At 36.5% G+C, this 17,490-nt stretch overlaps 2 protein-coding genes across 9 annotated transcripts in view; one reads left to right on the forward strand and one right to left on the reverse strand.

Annotated features, from left to right (window-relative positions):
* The window catches only part of tty (tweety), a 485,971-nt gene that overhangs the window by 102,005 nt on the left and 366,476 nt on the right, over window positions 1–17,490 (forward strand). The window lies entirely within an intron of this gene.
* LOC145665329 (histone-lysine N-methyltransferase SETMAR-like) lies at window positions 3,120–3,566 on the reverse strand. The gene has a single exon (XM_081732629.1). It carries the CDS (start codon window positions 3,564–3,566, stop codon window positions 3,120–3,122), a length of 447 nt encoding a protein of 148 aa, XP_081588755.1.

Consider the following 17,490-nt stretch of genomic DNA (forward strand, 5'->3'; position numbering starts at 1 on the left):
ATCTGAGTTGCATACTTGCTCCCCGTTTTCTCTGAAACCACATCAAATGTCTGGAGGTTGTCTCCATCCAGTCTTCTTTTCCTGAAATATCAGGTTGTCATTTTACACTTTCTCGGTAAAGTGAACAAAAATGAAAGAAGAAATGCTGCTTATTATTATTGTCATTATTATAATTTCCGTCGCAACAGTCAAAGTTAGTAGGGTCAAAACTTGGTTCTTTAGTCATTTTCTTGTTCAAGTAAGACACGCAATAGAAACTAAAAAGCCGTTAATACGAACATATTATTTTTATTTTTTGATAGCAGGAGTATGAAGTGTTATGTATATACATGTAAACATTCTGAAAGAAAAAAAGTGAGATAGGTTGAAAAGAGAAACTGAAATGTAGAATGTCAACAAGACGATAATCGACTGATGGAGGTCGTTTAGGGTTTATCTTATTTGAAATATGTTGCTTTAGAAGGTGAAGGTCCGATATGTATAACTGGCGATAAAGACCTATCTCTCCCTATATGTTAGTAGACTCGTTGAAAGCAGTCTAGTGTTTTCTTTCGTGCAATCCTTTATACTACCACTCAAGCGTAGATCTCTCATACTTTTGTTTTTGTTATGAATATTATTTAGTCATTTCTTTAATTGCTAAAATTAATATTTTACACAACCCTTCCAAGATTTTAAGTGGCTATTTACTTAAATGATGTTGTAAAAAAAAAAAATGAATATTTTAATATTTAATTCTTTGTATCCGTATGTTCTGATGTGCTTTAATGTTCCCATGTATTTGCGAGGTCATGAAAGACTGGATGTATAGTTAAAGTGAGATCGCTTTCGACCGAGTCATTGTACTGCCAAAAGGATTTGAGCCTTGATCACGCGTATGAAAAGCGACTGCTTCATCATGACAAAATGAAAAACTGTGGGAATCCTTTTAGCATCGCTTACTGCCTTTCGGAATAAAAGTGTTCTGTCTACATATAATTTAGTACATACTATTTTTCCTCAAGTTCACAATTCTATCAAAAATAAATAAATAAATAGATTATCCAATGTTAAGCTTAAAATAAATATTAAAAAGATCACTGGCAATGGCAGTAAGTATTAAATTTTGGAATGAGTGCGTTGGCATTGGAAGAATAAGTAACATTCTCTAGAGTATTAGAATTAACACCATATTATGCCACTCAACACTGAATCTCATGGTAAAAATTAGACAGTGTATTGAGTTCTAGTTGAAAGCTTCTTGGGACGAGGTCTCTGAATAGGCTAAGAAAGTTATAACTTTGCGATTGAACTTATCGACGATCTTGATTGGTAGAATCTCCTGGGCTTTCTTTGTTTCTGTGGCGGTAAATCGTAGAATTTTTAAGGATTCTACTAGCCGAACCTGCGCTCTTTACACAGCGCATCATTCGCATATGAGCATAAATCTCCTCATTCTTCACAACATATGTACATGTCCCTTTACACACACAAGTGAAAGACGTCTTGATTTTAAAAAAATCGGCAAGGGGTATCATGAAGGGGAGATTTTTTCGATTATTTTTTCTCAATATCTTGCACCGTTTGCAAGATTTGAGCCTACTTCCGGTTGGAGTTTCTAATTCATGTATGACCAGTGTTTTCTTTCTTCTTGCATGCAGTATGTAATAAGCAAATACATTACATATACAATTAATTATAATGTCGAGAAATGGTTATCCATCCTTTTTCACTATTATTTGGCCATGGAACAAACGCCTGAGATATATACAACCCCAATATACAACATTGTGGTGTTGGAATGTATAACGCATAGGATATGATACTTTGTTTTTTTTTTATTTCAATGCTTCCAGCGTACCCTTAAAAAATGTAATAAAGAAATAATGGCCATGTTTTTTTTAAATATTCAATTAAAACTGGACAATCTACGCAAAATTTCCAATCAATCAGTGAAAACGTCATCTTTCTAGACTCTGCAGTTTCCGAGATCTCATTGTCGAAAGGATTGACCACAAACATATAAACATAGTTTAAAAGAAATCAGAAGATGGAAGCACAACTCACATGCATTGATTTTAGAGAAGGCTTATTAAAATACAAAGGCTTTGAACAATAATTTTATATCATAAACTTTATGAAAAAGATATAGCTAATTAATTTAGACTATTTAAGGTACAAATACTTAAAATGTTTGTCTCTGTTAAACGTGAAATCACACACAACCGTAAATGAAAGATTTGAAAGCTAAAGTTATAGGTTGGAGCTCAGGCGCTTTTAATTGCTATTGTAGCATTTTAATAGATAGATAAATGACAATAATTAACGGTTTTGAAATATTACTCGTTGAAAAAAAAAGTGTCCCTGTTAATTATGCTGTCAAAGGTTGATTAACGAATTAGAGACAACAAGCAATTATTAATGTTTTAGTAAGTAAAATAGAACTACATAGTAATTGCAATAACACTTTGGTTTAGTATTACGGAAGATACGGAAGGTACGAAAGTGTTTAGCTCTGACCACAAGAAACATCAAACTGGAATAAAACATTTACAGTTTTTCAAAGTACTCTCCACGGACACGAATACACTTTTGCATCCTTTCAAACCACTTAGAAAACTGTTCATGCCACACATTTTCGTCTATATTGTCCACAGACTCCAAATAAGCACAAATCGCATCATCATCCGATGAAAAGCGATGTCCACGCAAGTGTTCCTTCACTTTGAGGGGGGGGGGAATCACACAAGGCCAAGTCCGGCGAATAGGTGGATGTGGCAGAACTCTGACTACTTCCTGGATCAAAACGTCTACAGTTCTTGCAGTACTGTGGGCACTTGCATTTTCATGATGAAACAGAAGATGGCCGAGTTTTGATCTTGGATGTTGGGCCTTCCATTTCTTGAACACAGTGGGAAGACAAACTGTTGAGTACCACTTAGCATTCACTGTACGCCGATTGTCAAGTACAACAGTCGCAACATGTTCCTTCCGTGAGAAAAAAGATGCAACCAGTTTCTTTCCAACACTCCGAGGTCTCTTCACTTTGGTTGGGAGATCTTCATTCTCGAAGCACCACATTCTTGCATTCTTGCGACTGCTGCTTGGTAAGCGGATCATAATGATAAATCCACGTATCGTCACCCATGACGATGTTGTACATCACGACGTGCCCCTTGGTTGAATTTATTTAACATAAATTCACACCATTCTACCCTACCCTCTTTTTCCCTTTCCGTGAGTAAATGGGGGACCCAACGAGAACACCTTTTCCTGAGACCCAAGTGTTCAATGTTGAGAGTCGCTTCGATCTCCAGGAAAGATACATCGGGATCATCTTTCACCATTTGCCTCACAGCTTCGATGTTTTCGGGAGTCACTGCAGTGTTTGGCCGTCCGGAACGAGGTTCATCTTCAAGTGACGTACGTCCCCTTTTAAATTCCCGAAACCAACTTCCAACATTGGCTCGCGAAGGAGCAGATTCCCCAAAAGTATTCACCAAAGTTTCAAGGCACTGCTCCGCGGTTAAGCCCTTCTTGTAATCGTAGAAAATCATAACGTGAAAGTCACATCTTAACAGCTCCATGGGTAACTAGGCAATGGGTCACGCGCGCTTCCTTATCTCTCTTATCTCTGACCATGTTGTCACAGACTCATTGTTGCCATTGATGGCTGAAAGCCACAAAATATCAATGTGTCGAATGCAATAAACAAAATGTTGCTGTGATGTTAGATTATTGCGCTGCTAAAAACTTTCGTCATGGCCCTCGTATGACAACCGAGAATGAACCTTAATATTCTTCTCGAAGGAAAAGTACAGTTACTAGAGCAAGCCAGGAGCATCCATACGAATAAAGTTGATGTGTACTTTAAATTTCATGCGCAGACTTCATAAAAAGAAACGCCTGCTTGTTTTCTTGTTTTGTTTCTTTGTGACCAAGAAAGAAAAAGAATGTGATATATCAAAATTTCACAAGTAGTAAACCGTTTCTTGTGTTATCTTTTCTCTGCTTTATGCTTTCACCCCGTTAAGAAGGAAAAGACGTAACTGTTCCCTCTGAGAACAAGGAAAGAATCTTCAACGTGGCTAATTCGTTTAGAGGTTGCCATCGATCCACAAGACGATGTTCAGGCGGAGCAGGCTAACATCCTTTGCTTAGAAGGATAGTTCCCCTCGCAGGATTGTGGGTTGAGTGGATATTTTTTCTTTTCCTCTCTGATCCCGCAGAATCTTTTGAGCTTAAACTTGTCCGTGGGTTGGCCAAATGGACGAAGTCGGAAATCACGCACTAACGAAAAAGATACTTTCTGATCTCTCTTAGATGAACGAAGGGAAAAGGAAGGACACCTAATACCTTGATTAATGAGAGTTTAACCGGATATTCGAATACTGTGTCCTTTTCACCAACAAATGTTAATTTCAACATGTTATATACCCACCGCTGAGCGTCTTGAACTAAGAGAAATAATTGTTTTAGTAATGTCTGCTAAGAGTAATCACCAGTTAAAGTTAAATACTTTATAAAGAACGCTACAAAACAATTTTAAAATGTATTTAACGATTGCTGAGACCGGATTCAGAACAAAACGATCAAAAACGGACCAAATATTCATAATACGTTAGGTGCCTTCCATTTCAATTCAGGCAGAGCATGTACCATCACCATCTCAGATATTGTTGAAACTTTTTTATAGCAACTAGACATGTTTTTAAGAGACCCATATTTTTTTGTTTTGTCGAAAAAAATTTTCCCGCCAAGTAATGGGCCATCAAAGACGGGGAGTACAATTTATGAATTGTAGAAGACATGGAAAATGGTCAATTTCGAAGCCTCACCATTCGGCTATGGAGACAGGTAGAGTTATAATTCTTGTTGTGGTATGTACATAGGGATATAAATAAACTATATTTTATTATAGTTTGGTTTGCGCATGCGTATCTTTTTGTACATAAATTAACAAATGAACGTCAATTTATCTGAAAAGTCGAAGTTTGCGAATTTTTTTCGTGCACTTCCGGTTCGAATTTTAAAATTCTGTTTTCACGGTTGGTAAGACCTAGTTACCCGCTTTCCGAAAAAAAATTGTATCGCTTCTGTGGTCAACCGTTTTGTCGCAAAAAATTCGAGAAATTGTAAAATTTTCAAAAATCGCCATTTTTGGGCGCCATTTTCTCGAAAACACCATTTTTTAAAATTCTGAAATTTTGTCAGATGGTTCAACTTTACCTGAATAATAAACACACCAAATACCATTCTCGACCAATGCTTCATGGATTAACTGCAGCCTTTTAAAGTTAGCGAAGTTTCGCTAATTTTGATGTCGCAGTTAGCAACACTGGGAACAATAAAAGTGCAATGATTTGATGATGTTTGTGGTTCATATTCATTAAATGAAGAATAAAAGGTTTTCTTGGCTGGTTTTTTATTATTTTGAACAAAGAGGCTCTCTGAAATAGTAAAATGAGCCCCCCTACTCCTCCGTTTTCTTAAACTGAAGTAATCTGAGGTGGAAATTACGATTACGAAACACACAAATTTTAAGTTTACTTGAAATGGCCATCCAATGAATTCTGATGATCTATAAAAGGCCTAAACTTTTACCTCAGTATGATTTGGAATGCTGCAGACAAAGTCTCAATTAAGTGCGATGTCATTACAGTGATCGAAAAATGACAAAAAGTTAAAAAAAAAAATCGAAACGTTTTCTTACGCGTTCCAAAGAAATTTACTGAGTTTTTAAACAGAACAATCCCAGCATAAAAATGGGTCACTCGGAATTTTATAGTATTCGACTAAAGTGTGTCAGTCCGCAACCTGAGAGGGAAGTGCGTGTATGTGTGTATTGTGCAAATTTTAAGTTAGCTGCTTTGCTACAAATCAAAGGTGCAACCTGTATTGAAGCTGTCATGAGTGACCTATTTCCTTTAGTAGTATGATCCGTAGAAAATGACAGCTGTCTTCTTGAAGAATGTGGTGAATGTCCTGGAGTGGAAGAAATAAGTGTGGTGTCTTTAATTATTGATCCTGATAAAAATGAAAGTGGTTACGTATGCCATATGGGAGAATGATGATCTCGTTACAAAAAAAAAAAAAAAAAAAAAAACTGTGTCACTTTCTGTTTTCGTATCGTACATTGCCGGTTTAACTGTAAAAATTGTAATTCATGACTACATCAAGAAAATCCAAAGAGAATCAATTGCTACCGAAAACCACCGTATAAAATTTCAAGATACAAATTCCATTTTACTTCATGTGGACTTCGTTGAAAACTGGACTGTTATTCTGCAAAGTGAAATTCAGAGTTATCACCGAAATATGAAACAATTGACAGTTTTGTTGTAATAAACGACGATAAAACACACGATTCGGCTCATGTACTCATAGTCATAGACAAGATTCTAAACATACTCGAAGAAAAGCGAAAATATATTTTATAGAAAAAGGTTTGAATACGTGAAAATTGGTGTCTACAATTTCCCAAACCGTGTCAGTGATTTCTGATGGTGCTGCATCCCACTTTAAAAATCGCTTTCAGATGTTCGAGATGCAGACAGGTCTGATAAAGCAGTGTTTTTGCAGTGAAATCGGCCATGCAAGGGTCTCTGTGACGGTAGTGGGGAAGGGGAGGGGGGGCAAAGAATGTGGCAACGCGCCATAGCCTTAGGCTAAAACAGATACACAGTATTAAAACCGCAGAAGAAAAAGGAAATGAAATGTTTAAGTTTTACGTTCCACGGTTATGCCGATTAGGCTAAAGGTGACGGTGATTATGAGAAATGAATGAAATGGTATAATGCAGAACGGCACGAGCTGGGATTGAACCAGGGACCCCAAGTACCGGAAGTGAACGCTCTACCACTGAACCACCGCGTCCCCACTAAAACCGCAGGAGAATTCGTGAGTATAATGCAAGTACAAACTCCGGGTATTACTCTCGTTTTGTTACCTGGAACTGAATTCGACGACTTCTGGAAGAAAAAAGGGAAAGTATGCGACGGGTAACTGGTATTCAACGAAGTTATCTTTGGCTTTCGGAAAATTGCGAAGTTTTTATGGCAGTAACGGGTCACCATGAACTAACTTCATACTTCCCCCAAAATCGAACTTTTGCAATTCAAAGTGTAGATTTAAGAAATCTGCAAAAAGGAACTTTTGTTATACATATATGTATGATAACCAGTGTTGCGTAGCGGAAATATTATGAATAAATCATTAATTACGTGAAGTTTAAGTGCTGTTTATGCTTCCACATGAACCTTCAGCAGGGAACAGGTTTCCAGAAGAGCATAAGAGAAGTGAAAATAAGTGTTTTGTGACTATCGACAATGTGCTACGCAGGGCCGGATCCAGGACAGACTTCTTGGGGGGGGGATTGTAATACTGCTACTTAGAGCTACTTTTAAGAGCTCCAAACTCTGGGATGGTTTTTTTTATATATAAATAAGAAAGTTTCTTCTTTTGGGGGGGGGGGGGCGGCAATCATCGCCCTAGATCCACTCCTGGATGAGTTATGAGTGAACCAACATCTATCGGAGCATCTGCACGGTTACATGCTATTAGCAAAGAAGACAACAACCAAGCAAATGATTGGTCCATGTAAAAAAAAAAAAGTGAAATTTTGTTTTCGAAGACCATTTTAAGTAAGTGAACTTGAAATTTGTGTGTTTCGTAATCGTAATTTCCACCTCAGATTACTTCAGTTTAAGAAAACGGAGTAGAGGGAGGCTCATTTTACTATTTCAGAGAGCCTTTTTAATCAAAATAATAAAAAAAAAAACAGCCAAGAAAACCATTTATTCTTCATTTAATGAATGTGAACCACAAACATCATCAAATCATTGCACTTTCATTGTTCCCACTGTTGCTGTGACATCAAAATTAGCGAAACTTCGCTAACTTTAAAAGGCTGCAGTTAATCCATGAAGCATTGGTCGAGAATGGTATTTGGTGTGTTTATTATTCAGGTAAAGTTGAACCATCTGACAAAATTTCAGAATTTTAAAAAATGGTGTTTTCGAGAAAATGGCGCCCAAAAATGGCGATTTTTGAAAATTTTACAATTTCTCGAATTTTTTGCGACAAAACGGTTGACCACAGAAGCGATACAATTTTTTTTCGGAAAGCGGGTAACTAGGTCTTACCAACCGTGAAAACAGAATTTTAAAATTCGAACCGGAAGTGCACGAAAAAAATTCGCATACTTCGACTTTTCAGATAAATTGACGTTCATTTGTTAACTTATGTACAAAAAGATACGCATGCGCAAGCCAAACTATAATAAAATATAGTTTATTTATATCCCTATGTACATATCACAACAATAATTATAACTCTACCTGTCTCCATAGCCGAATGGCGAGGCTTCGAAATTGACCATTTTCCATGTCTTCTACAATTCATAAATTGTACTCCCAGTCTTTGATGGCCCATTACTTGGCGGGAAAATTTTTTTCGACAAAACAAAAAAATATGGGTCTCTTAAAAACATGTCTAGTTGCTATAAAAAAAGTTTCAACAATATCTGAGATGGTGATGGTACAATTTTATATTTTTTTGCCTGAGTTAAAATGGAAGGCACCGTTAAATACTAGAAAAATCCTACAAGTATGAAAAACCACTGTACCAGATGTGTGCAGATTGTAGTAGATATAAAATAGAGAACAAATTAAGAATATTCTCAATATAGAATACATAATAAATGTGTTCTTAATTTTGACCTCCAAAAGCTCAGTACTTTCTAGACAACCTGATATGAAACGTAGTAAGAATATCTGCTACCAAGCGTACGCGCCTTTGGCGTGGGAGACCCGGGTTCGATTCCCGGCGGGAGCTCATGTGGTTCGGATTCCACGTTAATCAGTAGATCCGCGTCTCATATAGCCTCGCTGCTGAACGGGACGCTAAACTCAAGGTCAACTCATTATCTGCTACCAACACCTTTATTTGTAGGTTTCTGTCCCGAAGGTACCTATCTCTTGTTTCTAAAACTTTCCTAATTGATTCACAGGGCAAGGCACCAAAAATCATTTTCGTCAATCCCGAATCGAACCCAGACCCAGCACGCACGCTAATCATGTAAACTAGTCATATTTCAAAGTATTATATTTCTTATTCAAATTCATATATTTTATTAAAATGGAGGGGCTGCGGTAGCTCAGTGGTAGAGCGTTCACCTTTGAGGTGTGGTGTCCCTAGTTTGATCCCAACTCGCGCTAAGTAAGCTTTGTGTCGTACCGTTTCCTTCTACTTTCTTCATTCCATCATTTCGTTCATTTCTCATCACCATTGTCTCCTTTAGCCTACTCGGCATAACCATGAGAAGTAAAACTGAAATATTTCATTATGATGGATGCTTTCAGTCATGTAAAAAATATAATTGTGAATTATGTAGTTCAAGAGAACGCAAATTAAAATCACTTGTGATCGCATATGGTTACCATGAAAAGAAGTGTGTTCCGACTTTTAATTGTCTTCTTCCAAGCTACATGACATGTGGGCTCATGCTTTTCTTCTTTTTGTCGTTGTTGCTCGTGTGGCAGATAATGAAGGGAATGTGATGCCGATTCACAAGCACAATGACAGTAAGATTGTGTTAGTGGTTGTCTACGTTGAGTAGTAGTATCAGCTTGTGTTGAGTCATATCCGCAGTAAGATGAAATAGGATGAAATACTGAGTGAAGACCACGTGGCCCGTCTAAACAGATGGTTCAACAAGGATTCAAGGCGAAGAAAGTGTGGTGATACACACTGATTATTAATCACTGTGTGAACAAGTAATGCTAATGAAAGATAACTGTAGTATAGCTGTGACAGTTCAGATAACATTGCATGATTCAGATAAGCCTGTTTCTTAAAACTGGTGAAAAAGCATATAGACCGAAATCAATTTAATGGAAAGTGAGCAACAGATAACACATTACATGACGTAGATTTCATTATAATGTAACATCGAAATCATAGTTGCACCGAGTGCCTGTACGTAACCTCTGTAGATTTAAACTTATTCAGAACGCATTGAATAGCAGATCGAAGAAGAGGGTAAATGAATGAAATAAATTTGCTTTCTTATTAATATACCAGTAATTATTGATCAATGAAACTTTACGTACGTTTTAAACATGTACAGTGAATGTAAAAAGTATTCATACACCTTGGAAAATAGTAACATGTAACATATCACGGTGAACAAACACCAGTTGAATTGAAAATTTGTATTTAATTTTTTCAAGTGTAGGAAATATAACACAAAAATATACTGATATGAAACAAATTGGGACTGTAAAAAACAAAGAAGCTACTATTCGTGCAGAAAATTTAAAAAGGTTGTGAAAAGAAAGAAATATCACTCAACAGAAAGTATTCATACACTTCACTTAGTGCCTTTGTTTTCGTCATGGTGCCTTCCATTTCAACTCAGGCAAAAAAATATAAAATTGTACCATCACCATCTCAGATATTGTTAAAACTTTTTTTATAGCAACTAGACATGTTTTTAAGAGACCCATATTTTTTTGTTTTGTCGAAAAAAATTTTCCTGCCAAGTAATGGGCCATCAAAGACGAGGAGTACAATTTATGAATTGTAGAAGACATGTAAAATGGTCAACTTCGGAGCCTCACCATTCGGCTATGGAGACAGGTAGAGTTATAATTCTTGTTGTGGTATGTACATAGGGATATAAATAAACTATATTTTATTGTAGTTTGGTTTGCCCATGCGTATCTTTTTGTACATAAATTAACAAATGAACGTCATTTTATCTAAAAAGTCGATGTTTGCGAATTTTTTTCAAGCACTTCCGGTTCGAATTTTAAAATTCTGTTTTCGCGGTTGGTAAGACCTAGCTACCCGCTTTCCGAAAAAAAAAATTGTATCGCTTCTGTGTGCAACCGTTTAGTCGCAAAAAATTCGAGAAATTGTAAAATTGTCAAAAATCGCCATTTTTGGGCGCCATTTTCTCGAAAACACCATCTTTTAAAATTCTGAAATTTTGTCAGATGGTTCAACTTTACATGAATAATAAACACACCAAATACCATTCTCGACCAATGCTTCATGAATTAACTGCAGCCTTTTGAAGTTAGCGAAGTTTCGTTAACTTTGATGTCACAGTTAGCAACACTGGGAACAATAAAAGTGCAATGATTTGATGATGTTTGTGGTTCATATTCATTAAATGAAGAATAAAAGCTTTTCTTGACTGTTTTTTTCATTATTTTGATCAAGAAGGCTCTCTGAAATAGTAAAATGAGCCTCCCCCTACTCCTCCGTTTTCTTAAACCGAAATAATCTGAGGTGGAAATTACGATTACGAAACGCACACATTTCAAGTTCACTTACTTAAAATGGTCTTCGGAAACAAAATTTCACTGATTTATTTATTTATTTATTTATTTATTTATTATTATTATTATTATTATTATTATTTTTTACATGGACCAATCATTTGCTTGGTTGGTGTTTTCTTCGCTAATAGCATGTAACCTTGCAGGTGCTCCAATAGATGTTGGCTCACAACTCGTCCAGGAGTGGATCTAGGGGGAAGAAACTTTTTTTTTTTTTTTTTTTTATAAATAAAACCAATCTCAGAGTTTGGAGCTCTTAAAAGTAGCTCTAAGTAGCAGTATAACCCCCCCCCTTCCAGAAGTCCGTCCTGGGTCCACCCCTGCGTAGCACATTGTCGATAGTCACAAATGCTGAAGATCCATGTGGAAGCATAAACAGCACTTCAACTTCACGTAATTTATGATTTGTTCATAATATTTCTGCTACGCACCACTGGTTATCATACATATATGTATGTAACAAAAGTTCCTTTTTGGAGATTTCTTAAATCTACACTTTGAATTGCATAAGTTCGATTTTGGGGGAAGCATGAAATTAGTTCATGGTGACCCGTTACTGCCATCAAAACTTCACCATTTTCCGAAAGCCAAAGATGACTTCGTTGAATATTAGTTACCGGTCGCATACTTTCCCTTTTTTTCTTCCGGAAGTCGTCGAATTCAGTTCCAGGCAACAAAACGAGAGTAATACCCGGAGTTTGTACTTGCACTATACTCACGAATTCTTATGCTGTTTTAGTGGGGGCGCGGTGGCTCAGTGGTAGAGCGTTCACCTCCGGTGCTTGGGGTCCCTGGTTCAATCCCAGCTCACGTCGTGTGGGCTTTGTGGTGGACAAACACCGTGCTCGTGGGTTTTCTCGGGGTTATCCCGTTTCCTCCCACTTTCTGCATTTCACCATTTCATTCATTTCTCATAATCACCGTCTTCTTTAGCCTAACCGGCATAATCGTGGGACGTAAAACTTAAAGATTTCGTTTTTTTCTTCTGTGGTTTTAATACTGTGTATGTGTTTTTGCTTAAGATTATGCCGCGTTGCCACATCCTTTACACCTCCCCCCCCCCTCAATACCGTCACACAGACCCTTGCATGGCCGGTTTCACTGCAGAACCACTGGTTTATCGGATCTGTCTGCATCTCGAACATCTGAAAGCGATTTTTAAAGTGGGATGCAGCACCATCAGAAATCACTGACACGGTTTGGGAAATTGTAGACACTTATTTTCTCGTATTCAAATCTTTTTCTATAAAATATATTTTCGCTTTCCTTCGAGTATTTTTAGAATCTTGTCTATGGCTATGAGTACATGAGCCGAATCGTGTGTTTTATCGTCGTTTATAACAACAAAACTGTCATTTGTTTCATATTCCGGTGATAACTTTGAATTTCACTTTGCAGAATAACAGTTCAGTTTTCAGCGAAGTCCATATGAAGTAAATTAGAATTTGTATCTTGAAATTTTATACGGTGCTTTTCGGTAGCAATTAATTCTCTTTGGATTTTCTTGATGTAGTCATGAATTACAATTCTTACAGTTAATCCAGCAATGTACCATACGAAAACAGAAAGTCGCACAGTTTTTTAACGAGATTATTGTTTTCCCATATGGCATACGTAACACTTTCATTTTCATCAGGATCAGTAATTAAAGACTACACATTCATTCCACTCCAGGACATTCCCCACATTCTTGAAGAAGACAATTGTCATTTTCTACGGATCATACTACTAAAGGAAATATGTCACTCATGACAGCTTCAATACAGGCTGCACCTTTGATTTGTAGCAACGCAGTAGCAGCTAACTTAAAATTTGCACAACACACACCCACATATATACACACTTCCTTCGCAGGTTGCGGACTGACCCACTTTAGTCGAATACTGTAAAATTCCGAGTGACCCATTCTTATGTTGGGATTGTTCTGTTTAAAAAGTCAGTAAATTTCTTTGGAACGCGTAAGAAAACGTTTCGATTTTTTAGACTTTTTATCCTTTTTCGATCACTGTAATGACATCGCACTTAATTGAGACTTTGTCTGGAGCATTCCAAATCATCACTGAGGTAATAGTTCAGGCTTTTTGTAGATTATCAGAATTTATTGGATGGTCATTTCAAGTAAACTTAAAATTTGTGTGTTCCGTAATCGTAATTTCCACCTCAGATTATTTCGGTTTAAGAAAACGGAGGAGTAGGGGGAGGCTCATTTTACTATTTCAGAGAGCCTTCTTGATCAAAATAGTGAAAAAAACAGTCAAGAAAAGCTTTTATTCTTCATTTAATGAATATGAACCACAAACATCATCAAATCATTGCACTTTTATTGTTCCCAGTGTTGCTAACTGTGACATCAAAGTTAACGAAACTTCGCTAACTTCAAAAGGCTGCAGTTAATTCATGAAGCATTGGTCGAGAATGGTATTTGGTGTGTTTATTATTCATGTAAAGTTGAACCATCTGACAAAATTTCAGAATTTTAAAAAATGGTGTTTTCGAGAAAATGACGCCCAAAAATGGCGATTTTTGAAAATTTTACAATTTCTCGAATTTTTTGCGACAAAACGGTTGCACACAGAAGCGATACAATTTTTTTTTCGGAAAGCGGGTAGCTAGGTCTTACCAACCGCGAAAACAGAATTTTAAAATTCGAACCGGAAGTGCTCGAAAAAAATTCGCAAACTTCGACTTTTCAGATAAATTGACGTTCATTTGTTAATTTATGTACAAAAAGATACGCATGCGCAAACCAAACTATAATAAAATATAGTTTATTTATATCCCTATGTACATACCACAACAAGAATTATAACTCTACCTGTCTCCATAGCCGAATGGTGAGGCTCCGAAGTTGACCATTTTACATGTCTTCTACAATTCATAAATTGTACTCCCCGTCTTTGATGGCACATTACTTGGCGGGAAAATTTTTTTCGACAAAACAAAAAAATATGGGTCTCTTAAAAACATGTCTAGTTGCTATAAAAAAAGTTTTAACAATATCTGAGATGGTGATGGTACATGCTCTGCCTGAATTAAAATGGAAGGTACCTCATATTGGGCTATTTTAGTAGTTTATAGGATATCGTTTTGCTGCTATAATAGCTTTAATACGCTTTGGCTTTGACGCTACCAAATCTTTGGTTTTTGATGAGGGATTTTTCTGCCATTCCTCTTGCAGAGCATTTTGCAAGTCTTGCTTATTGGGAATCGGTCGTTTTCTAATATGTTTTGTCAACTTGGTCCAATAGATACTCAATTGGATAAATGTTGAGGGATTGGGGAGGTGTTGGCATCTACTTTGGCGCATTGCACAAGATCCGAAGGCGAGTGTTTAAAGTGGAATGCTTTGGATCATTGTTCTGCATTAATATGAAGTTATGTCTAAAGCCCATTTGTTCAGCAGATAAATGGGGTTCGATTTTAAAATGTCAATGTAGTGATGATGGTTCATCGTACCATCTATAAAATACAAGGACCCTACACCTGAGGCACTCATACACCCCCAAACCATAATCGAACCACCACCACGTTTCACTGTGAGTTTCAGGTTTTGTTTTTAAAACTCTGGATTCTTTCGCCTCCACGCAATGGTTCGTCCATCCGATGCAAATATGTTGAATTTGCTTTCATCCGTAAATATCACACGGTTCCAGAATTATTATGGTATATTTCAGTGCGCTTTGGCAAATGTTAACGTTTTTCTCCTATTGACTTCATTCACAAAATATTTTCTTTGAGCTACCCGACATGAAAGAAGCGCTTTCTCACGTAATTGCGAATGATAGAATGTGAGACATGCACTTTAAGTTCATTATAAAGCTCACTTGTAAGCTCTGGCACACTCAAACGTGGATGCTTTTTTTTTTTTTTTTTTCGAACCATCAATGACTGCCAATGCGTACTTAATTTCACTGACGACCTGTTCTAGGTGCGTTTTTCAACGTTTTTCTCTGTCCCGTTCTATTAGTAACACTTTGAATAGTTCCTCTAGGACTACCAACAATGCTTGCAATTTATGAAAGTAATTTACACTAATTATGCAGACGAATTATAATTCATCGTTCCTCTTCTGCAATTTTAGGACCTTTATGCCCCATACTGCCGAACTCTCAAACTCCGCGGTAACGTTGTAACCTGAATGCATTGCACGGGAATGTAGAGCAAACTAGAGTGCCTTCACATGCCCATCATTCGTTTCTGTACACGGAGAGTGAAGTATTCATGTGAGAGTTCTGGTACTGTATGAATACTTTCTGCGCATGGATTATCATACCTTTTCCATTTTTGTCTCTGTAAACCAAGATCGAAATAGCATTTGTTGTTTATACTCCCCCCAAGTTTTCCTTTCGGAACACCTTTTCTTAATCACCCAGTGAGTTGGACCTACATATCATAGAAGCGGAATAAAACCTGATTCTTTAAAAAAATATTGCCTGTATGAATACTTTTTACACTCACTGTATATTAATTTTCAGTTACCATTATAAAACTCAGTTCATCTCAGAACTTAATATTGTTATTTGGTTTCTGGTACAGTACAACCACGGTAAGTTGACCATCTCTCTAACTTAAACATCTGCTTAATCTGATCGCTTGGAGAATCGAACAGATGTAGCCAAATGTTATTATGTTACTACCTCATAAGCTAGCCAGTGTTTCCCAACCTTTCTTTACTGAAGACCCAGTTTACTGAACGTCCAAGACAACGTGACACACTTGTTTGATATTTTTATTGTAAATAATAATAATAATAATAATAATAATAATAATATAATAATAATAATAATAATAATAATAATAATATCTATTATAATAGTTAAACCAATTAGTTTTTATAATGTCTATATACAGGGAGTCCCAGGAGGAAGGGGCAATATTTTGGAAAATGATAGTATGAATGATTCTAAGCAAAAAAGTTCATATGAACATAGGTCAAAATCTTAACGATTTGAGAGCTACAAGTTGTGAACCATTTTTACTTTATATTGATTATTGCTCAACCTTTAGTTATTCTAGAGAGATGGTACATAGCGGATTTGAAAGGTGATAAAATGACCTTTCCAATGATATGCACTATATGGCAGTGGTATCTTCGGAAGAGAAGTTATTGAGGGATATTTTGGAATCAGTGTTGCTATCCAATTTATTTAATTAACCTTAAGTTCCTCAAATTTCCCTCAATAGCATCCCTTCCAAAGACAACACTGCCACATGCTGCATACCGTTGGAAAGGTCATTCCATCACCTTTCATATCCGTTATGTCTTACCTCTGTAAAATAGTTACAGGGTGAACAATACGCAACAAAGTCAAAAATGGTTCACAACCTGTAGCTCTCAGACCGTTGAGATTAGGACCTATGTTCATGTGAACTTTTTTTTTTTGCTTAGAATCACTCATACTACCATTTCCCAAAATATTGCTCCTTCCTCCTGGGACACCCTGTACAATGACTCCAACGGTAGCATTAAGCATTATTGCTACCGTTGGAGGTGTTAACTGATACAGTCTCTCTCGATTTTAACTAATTATTATTAAATTCGTCATTATTTTTAAATTCTAAAATTTCGCGATACGTCTTAGGGGATAGCGTGACACACCAGTGTGTAGCGACTCATCAGTTAAGAACCACTGAGCTTGAAACTTGAATCAATTGGACACTTTCTGTGGAATGAAGGTTTATGTCAAGATATTGGGCCAACATCATAAGCTACTTCTGCCGAAATATATATATCAGACATGCATTGATAGGCGTCCAGTTTTGATTGCATTTAGGACTATTTAATTCAATGTATATGGTCTAGGACTAGGATGTTGCTGGGCAGCTTGTAACTCCAGTTTGCGACTGTCTTCACTGCAGTTTAAACTCAGAACTATTAATATAAATGAGTGAAAACCTTGATCACGAATGTTATCTCTACTAATCGAAATTTATACTACAGGTCATTAAGAACACAATTTATAGGTCTACTACAAGTACGTTCAATATATTTTTTTCTCATTGAACTTAATTTATAAACCACAAGTGAAACGGGAATAAAGTTCAATCTTCTTAAAAATTGACAACCTGAATTCATTGCTGGCTCTTGAGTAAAGTCACATCATTGAAATAGTTATCGCTACTAGCTTAAAAAAAAAAAGAAAAGAAAGAAAGAAAGAAAGAA

The sequence above is a fragment of the Thermobia domestica genome, chromosome 11 (genome assembly GCF_964235325.1).
Source record: "Thermobia domestica chromosome 11, izTheDome1.hap1.1, whole genome shotgun sequence".
Classification (NCBI taxonomy): domain Eukaryota; kingdom Metazoa; phylum Arthropoda; class Insecta; order Zygentoma; family Lepismatidae; genus Thermobia; species Thermobia domestica.